This window comes from Uranotaenia lowii, chromosome 1 (assembly GCF_029784155.1).
Source record: "Uranotaenia lowii strain MFRU-FL chromosome 1, ASM2978415v1, whole genome shotgun sequence".
Lineage (NCBI taxonomy): Eukaryota > Metazoa > Arthropoda > Insecta > Diptera > Culicidae > Uranotaenia > Uranotaenia lowii.
In genome coordinates this window covers 32,160,232-32,168,561 of record NC_073691.1, presented here as the reverse complement: position 1 = coordinate 32,168,561, position 8,330 = coordinate 32,160,232, and the positions used below count along the sequence as shown (strand labels likewise).

General features: G+C 41.1%; 2 protein-coding genes across 2 annotated transcripts; one reads left to right on the top strand and one right to left on the bottom strand.

The window, feature by feature from the left end:
• Window positions 1-3,511: 3,511 nt before the first annotated feature.
• Window positions 3,512-4,548, bottom strand: LOC129740425 (serine protease 1-like). The gene is made up of 2 exons (XM_055732099.1): window positions 4,446-4,548; window positions 3,512-4,376 (listed from the first exon to the last, which is right to left on the bottom strand). The coding sequence occupies exons 1-2, from the start codon at window positions 4,474-4,476 to the stop codon at window positions 3,568-3,570; spliced, it is 840 nt and encodes a 279-aa protein (XP_055588074.1). The 5' UTR covers window positions 4,477-4,548; the 3' UTR covers window positions 3,512-3,567.
• Window positions 4,549-4,664: 116 nt separating this feature from the next.
• LOC129740106 (trypsin alpha-3-like) lies at window positions 4,665-5,725 on the top strand. Its single transcript, XM_055731711.1, has 2 exons — window positions 4,665-4,785; window positions 4,854-5,725. The coding sequence occupies exons 1-2, from the start codon at window positions 4,746-4,748 to the stop codon at window positions 5,645-5,647; spliced, it is 834 nt and encodes a 277-aa protein (XP_055587686.1). The 5' UTR covers window positions 4,665-4,745; the 3' UTR covers window positions 5,648-5,725.
• The last annotated feature ends 2,605 nt before the right edge of the window (window positions 5,726-8,330 follow it).

The following is an 8,330-nucleotide window of genomic DNA, read 5'->3' as shown; positions in this document are numbered from 1 at the left end:
TACTCGTACCCTTTTTTAGCGAAAAAGCGATGGGTCGGGCACAGCACTGCACGGAGTTCCAGCGAGCGTATCGAATCTGTACAAGGCTGGCAAAAGCCAACGCGAGATTGCCGACTACTTAGGAAGGTCGAAAACTTTCATTTTCAATGCGCTTCACAACACCGGCAAACGGGAATTGACCGGCCGCCCCCGCAAAACGACGCCGAAGGACGCTTCGGCAATCAAGCGGGCCTCGCAAAAGGACCCTTTCAAAGAGTCCAAGCAGATCAGAGACGAGCTGAACTTATCTGTGAGTTCCCGGACGGTTCATCCACGGTTAGTGGAGAAGGGACTAGGAGGAAAAAGTCCCCGGAAGGTGCCGATGCTGACGCCGAAGCACTTGAAGGCGCGGCTGAAGTATACGAAGGACCGATTGGGTCGATTGGGTCGGTCCAGAAAAGGAGAAACTATGGAGAAATGTGCTGTGGTCGGATGAGACCAAAGTGAACCTCATAGGCTCGGACGGAAAGAGTTGGGTCCATCGCCCACTCGGCTGTGCGTATATGCCCCAGTATACAAATAAAACATTCAAACATGGAGGAGGTAGCATCATGGTGTGGGGGTGCTTTTCTTGGTACGGGGTGGGTCCCTTGTACTGGATCGACCGGATGTAATGCTGCCACACGCCGAGTGGGAGATGCCCCTAAAGTGGCAGTTCCAGCAGGACAACGACCCCAACATACCGCTAAAACGATTAAAAAGTGGTTCCAGGATAATAAGGTAGACGTTACGGAGTGGCCAGCACAGTCCCCTGATCTCAATCCCATAGAGAACCTATGGGAAATAGTTAAACGTAAGGTGTACACCGAAAAATCAAAAAACAAGCAGCAGCTGTGGGAGAGAATCCAGGCGGTGTGGTACGCTATCCCGTTGAGAACGTGCCAAAAGCTGGAGAAGTCGATGCCGAACCGGGTGCGAGAAATGATGCGTAATAAGGGTTATACCACCAAGTACTAACCCTGCAAATCGATCACGGTATGAATTTCCTTTTTGTTTATTTTTTTTTACCATTAATTCTAAAGCGGTCCTATTTTATGTCGCGTTATTTTAGTCAGTAAGTATGCTTAACCCTCATCCGCATTAGATTTCATTACCCTAATCAGCACTTGTGGTGTCAATTTGACACCACAAGCTCAAATCGTTATAACTTTTGGCGTGTTAGACCGATTTAAACAAAACTTACATCAAAAGAAACCTTGTAATGTCAGTAAAATATGTTTAGAACATTATATATAGCTAAAGTTAATAGTTTTCTCGTTATTCAGCATGAAAGAAAAAAAATCCGAAAAAACATGCCTCACGAAAACTGCTGTAGTTCATATTTTACACGTCCAAAAAAATATTTGTCTTATGCATATGAAAGCTGAAGTTAATGTCTACATCATGAAGACAAGAAATATTTTTTTAAATTTTTTTTAATGAAATGGTCACAAAAAGTTCAAAAAAGTGGTCTAAAAAACCTACTTTTCATTCGATTGCTAGTAAATACTGTTTGAGCGATGGTAGAGTTTTGAAAAAAATATGACTACAAAATGTATTAAAATTCCAACATTTTGCTGTCTTTAGATTTTTGATGCAACAAAAATTGAGTTTACTGGAATTTTTCAAAGTTCACTACTTTGCGCGATTTTTTTACAAATTGAAATTTCATCTGTTTTTGTGGTCCACCGTCAGGTTGTACCCGGATTATCAGTGCTTTTACTTTGTTTGGACCAACCAAGAGTATATTTATTGGAAAGCACATTTAATCTCCATTCTAGTGAGGTGCTACATTTCACGCTGTGAGATTTCACAAAAATATGAAAATTATAAACATAAAATCATTCCTGAATTTCTAGAACTACAAGCACCTCGTCCAGCAAAACGTGTTTGTTTGCTCTCCGAGTAGGTACGGTGGGTGGTGATTCGGGCAGAGAGCGAAGCCGACAGACGAAATAATGATGCGTGTCGTACGTTTCTTAGTTGGAAATTTTCTATTGACAGTAGTTCACGTTTGCTAGTCACGACACGCATCATTATTTCGTCTGTCGGCTTCGCTCTCTGCCCGAATCACCACCCACCGTACCTACTCGGAGAGCAAACAAACACGTTTTGCTGGACGAGGTGCTTGTAGTTCTAGAAATTCAGGAATGATTTTATGTTTATAATTTTCATATTTTTGTGAAATCTCACAGCGTGAATTGTAGCACCTCACTAGAATGGAGATTAAATGTGCTTTCCAATGAATATACTCTTGGTTGGTCCAAACAAAGTAAAAGCACTGATAATCCGGGTACAACCTGACGGTGGACCACAAAAACAGATGAAATTTCAATTTGTAAAAAAATCGCGCAAAGTAGTGAACTTTGAAAAATTCCAGTAAACTCAATTTTTGTTGCATCAAAAATCTAAAGACAGCAAAATGTTGGAATTTTCATACATTTTGTAGTCATATTATTTTCAAAACTCTACTATCGCTCAAACAGTATTTACTAGCAATCGAATGAAAGTAGGTTTTTTAGACCACTTTTTTGAACTTTTTGTGACCATTTCATTAAAAAAAATTTAAAAAAATATTTCTTGTCTTCATGATGTAGGCATTAACTTCAGCTTTCATATGCATACGGCAAATATTTTTTTGGACGTGTAACATATGAACTACAGCAGTTTTCGTGAGGCATGTTTTTTCAGATTTTTTTTCTTTCATGCTGAATAACGAGAAAACTTGTAACTTTAGCTGTATATAATGTTCTAAACATATTTTACTGACATTACAAGGTTTCTATTGATATAAGTTTGATATGAAGTTCATAATAATTCAAACGACTTAAATAGATTTTACTTTTGTGGTGTCAAAATGACACCAAAAGTCGGAAAAGGGAGTTTTTTTTGTCCAGGCTTCTAGGGTTCGTCCATAAAAAAAGTAAAGATGCAATATTGAAGAACTTTTGAATTCATTTAGGGTCCCCGAAGAAATTTTTGTATTTTGAAGCTTCTGAAAAAAGTTACAAGCCTTCAAACTTGCAATGGTGTCAAAATGACACCCTAATGCGGATGAGGGTTAAAACACATTTTTAAATAAAGGACAATTGTTTTAACTACGGATGATTTTAATTTCTTCGAAGAATGGAATTTACAATTTGTAAATGGTTTGATGCACTTAAATGGAAATTTTTTTTTCAAAGTTTTGTCACTTTCTGTTTTGGATTGAGCTGTGGTCCTATTCTATTGTCCGACACTGTAGCTTTGTGGGACCTGTTCTTAAAACCTATTTTTATTGCATTTGTTATGATTAGGAATGATTTAAAAAAGAAAAGTGAAATTTCACGAAAATGTGTCGTTTTTGGTTGAGACTGCTGCTTATAATGTTTTTGGTAGCAGAATTCAATCTATAAACAAGATGTACAAATTTTCAATTTTTCAAACAAGCGGAATACCTATGAGATAAGAAAGTAATATTTCGATATGTTTTTCCAATTATCTTTAAAGCCAATTTTAACAAATTTAAGATTTATTTTCAAACACTCTCCTTACAAACATATTGAGTATTTACCACACCGGAATGGGCGAAGTTCCCCCCATCGGCACATCCTGCCGGTTGAACTGTTCCCTAATCCAGGGCAGGAAGTGACGCACCTGGGTATAAACACCGGGGTTATTCGCAGTACCACAACCGAACCCAGTCGAAAGAACACCCGCTAGCTGCCCATTGCAGAACAGCCCGGTACCCATGTTACTGGCACAAACTCCGGGCCCAGCATTGATCACCCCAGCACAGATCATGGTTTCCGCGATACGACCTAGGTTAACGGGTAGCGCATTGCAGGCATCTCGGTTGAAGATCGGGGCGTTGATGAACTGCTGAATTGGAGCCGCGGTGTTGTTGTTCCAACCGGCAGCCTGGCAGGGCATGGTATCGAAGGGGATTTCCTCGTGGAAGACGGCGAAACCGATGTTCGGAACGGCCACTTCCGGTGGGAAGAAATTGATGGCTGTGCGAAGCACGGCCAGGTTGTTGGCGAAAGTGAAAGGGTTGTACTGCGGGTGGACGTAGATGGCGGCGATGTTGATTCGGGGGCCGTTGAAATTGAGTTGGAGCGCGCCGGACAGGATTGTGACCTGATTCGGGAAGAGAAGGGTATTTTGGGCCGTGAGGACACAACGAGCCGCTGTCAGGATGTGGTTAGCGTTCAGGATTACGCCTCCGCAGAAGGCGTTATTTGGGGGCGCTGGAACAGCTACGGCTACGATTGAGGGGAACTGTCCTAGAACGGCATTGGTTCCGCCGGCAATGAACGGTTCGAAGGGATCGTACTCATCGTCCGAGGTTAGCCGGAAGCCGGTGGCCACGGCAAGTCCTGAGGGGGGAGAAAGTTACGAGTACCGTTAGATAGAGTGTAAACGCTTTTTGAGTCGTTTGAACTTACCTAGCAGTAAAACGGCTAACGTTCCTTTCATGTTGATTGGTGTAAAACAACTAACCAGACGGTAGAGCGTAGTGGTCCGAGCAAAACACTATCGTGTTCAAAGATAATCGTTTTTGGGTTCTGATTTCGGTCAAATTTGTGAAAAAAGGTAAGCTTTTATGGTATAGATAAAAACCGTGAATCAACGCTCGTTGATTAGATAGCGAGCGGTATTGATTTCGGAAGCATGGTATTGTCTGTCGATGAGCTGCCGGAGTCAGTAACTGATTGATGTTCTGAAAGAACGGTCCAACTGATACCATGAAACTGTTGGTGGTTTTAGCCTTAGCTGTGGTAGGAGGTAAGCCATCTCATACATCGAAAACTAAACTCAGAATTTTAATCTACGACGTATTGAACTTGTTCCAGTTGCCACAGCCAGCGTAGAAGGTCCAAATGCGCGGATTACAGGAGGCGCCAACAGCGTCCCAGGCCAATTCCCGGCCGTCGTAAGCATCGACTCGCCCTACAATCTGAACTGCGGAGGAACAATCCTGAACCGTCAGCATATACTCACGTCAGGATCATGTGTCATGCACCCAACCACCTTCACCCTCATCAACCCCTTCTGGCTACGAGTGATAGCCGGTGACGTCAACCTCGTAGTCCCAACCATCCGCCGTGAAGTTCGTAACGTCACCCATCTCTTCGTCCATCCGAACTACAACCGCCTTACTGGAAACAACGATCTGGCCGTCATCCGGGTGAACAATCCCTTCCCGGAGTTCCACAATACCATCGAACCGACCCTGATCAACAACCGAGTCCTGGCCGACAACACCCAGTGCCAGTTCGCTGGATGGGGAGCGACCACAAACGCCGCTACAGCTCCACTTCTCCCAAATCAGCGATTCATCACCGTTCCAATCCTTCCAACCGCCCAATGCAACGCCGCTAACGTTCACCAAAATCGGGTCCTCACCACCATGATCTGCGCTGGATCGATCCCGGCCAATGCCAATACCGTCTGCCAGGGTAACATCGGAGGTGGGTTGTTCTGCAATGGGCAGCTTACCGGGGTGCTGACCTTTGGGCTGGCCTGCGGAGGAGCTAATCAACCGGGCGTCTATATCGATGTGCGTCAGTACCAGGCGTGGATCAACCAGCAGTTCACCCGTACCGATAATCCACCTCCAGGCTGGACGCCACCGCAGCCGCTGTAAAGCACAAAAAAATGCAAACCGACACGTTAGTTTGTAATCACTGATTCGATAATAAATACGATACACTTAACCTTTTGATGTGGTGTGTTGTGTTGTGTTGTGTTGTTTGTAGAGAAATCCTGAATAAAAAGAAGTCGAAGGTCGCGCACTTCAATTCTTGCTTAAATATCCATACAATTTTTCTTGACGGTATATGAATATGAGCGGTCATCCACAAATCTTATCGGTAGATCAAAGTGAGTGTGGGTTTCTGTTGTCAGATCACCAAATAATGCTAAGCCAAAGAGAGGGGGGGGGCCTTTTGTTCTGATCACATTTCAATTTTCAAAAAATTGCTAAAAACTATATCGAAAAGCCATTAGCAACTTTTAAAACCAGTTAACTTAAAAATGGGTGAACTTTTTTGCTGTGTGTATGCTAGCAAAAGTTTGTTTACATGCTTAAAAAGTGTTGTGCAATCAATTTGTTCGGATTCGTTTTTTCATCTTCACTATGGTCCGTATCGATCTTGAAACTAGAAAGAAAACTCTGCACACTTGGTGCACTGAAAAGGATGTTACCTACAACCAAATCGCAAAACGGTTCAATGTACACCACAGAAGTGTGAAAAATATCATCGAAAAATATGATAACGAGTCGTCTTTGAAGGATCTGCCTAGATCCGGAAGAAAACCTGGTCCCAGTCAGCCGAAGTTGGGTGCTAAGGTAGTCACTCATATCAAACGCAACCGATCGGTATCAACGCGTGATCTTGCTAAAAAGTTCAAAACCAGCATTGGAATGATTTAGAGAATCAAGGTCAGGAACTCCTTGAAGACGTACAGCAACAATCTCAAGAAAAACCTAGGGAAATATTACGAACGGATTCTGGACAACAGCAACAGGTGCATCTTAATGGACGACGAAACTTACGTCAAGCTGGACTCAGGAACGCTTCCCGGGCCACAATTCTACACGAAATCGATAACGATATACGAAGAGGTGGGTGATGCCGACTGCACGATTGCGATGGAAAAATTTGGCAGAAGGTTCTAGTATGGTATGCTATTTGTACGTGTGGTCTGCGGTCAAGTTTTTTTTTCATAAAGATACAATAAATGCTCAAGTTCATAAAGATGAATGCTTGAAGAAAAGATTACTGCCCTCTATTGATAGCATCAGTATCCCTCTCTAATCTGGTCGGATTTGGCATCTGCACATTACGCCAAGCCTGTACTGCAGTGGCTTTCAGACAAAAACATCCAATTCGTTGAGAAAAACATCAATCCACCATATTGTTCAGATCTCCGACCGATTGAACGATACTGGCCGATTGTGAAGAGGATCTTCAGGAAGGAAGGGAAAGTTTCTCAAAGCATGAAAAAATTCTAAGAAAAAAAATGGAAGGCAGCATCCAGGAAATGCACAAAAGCTTCTGTGTAGAATAGGATTGGTTGATCTTGGATCGATCCTTGGAGAATCGATCTTTTCAACTCCGATTTTCGATTTTTTGGATCGATTCTTCGGCCAGGAAAAGATCGATTATATCAGTTTATTTTCGATGCGATCTTTCGATCTTTTTTTCTCATTTAGGGGAAATAAGAGCATAATGGCCACATTAAGGAGGACGCTCATTTAACCATAGAAAACAGCTATAATAGGTATATGAGTTACATCATTGTTTCGTGTTCAGACACTAAAAAAGTCAATTTCCTAACTGAATGAAACTTGAAAAAAGTAGACATAAACGTTTAAAAATGCATTTTAAATGTTTGTGCCGAAATCTGAAAATCAGTCACCTTAAGGGCACCATAGGCACCATCAATCGGAGCAAGATGAGCAATTCCTGCCGTAGAATCTAGCAGCGAATTTAATTTAATGAAGTCAACTGAATTATACACTTGACTTATTTACATCTGACGATTTCCCTATTGGTAAGGTGTCGGAGAGATAATCAGAAAACTCGAGTTCGATTCCTGGTGGAGGCGATTTTTTTTTCATTTAGCATTCATGATCAGTTGAAAAATAATTTTAAAAATTTTCAATTTATTTGAATAAAATTTTGCAAATTATTTCCAAACCTTGTGAATTGGGTGCAGAAAGGTGTTTGTGATTGATTTAGAATAAAAATTTGCAAGAATTTGCTAATCTTAAGAAATAACAGCAATTTTTCTAAAAATTAGTTTTTAGAAAAAATAAATTAATTTGTTTTCTGACTTTTTCTGAATATTTTGTCTGATAACTCTCATATACATTAGACAATCTTAATAAAAAAACCTTCAAATAATTTCTTTTAATCTCTTGAATATTTCTTGTAAGTACATTTCTTAAAAATATCAAAGCGGGTCCGAGATTTTTGGATTTTGATTGGTGTTGATTTTAAACACTTACTCCGGATCACCTTACATAAAAGCGCCTAAAATTTTATTCTTTCCATATGTAGAAGGATTATACAAATTTGAAATGTTGTGTCTTTTTTTGCATATTTTTTAATAAAAATCAGTTTCCTCTTGTTACAAATGGAAAAGATTAAGATCGATTAATCGGAGATCGATCTTCAAGCTCCGATTTTTTAGATGGATCGATCCCAGAACCGTTCATCTGAATCGATCTTGTAGATCGATCTTTTCCCGAAGATCGAACAATCCTAGTGTAGAACCTGATGGAGGGCTTTTCATCAAAAGTGTTATCGCATTCTTTAGAA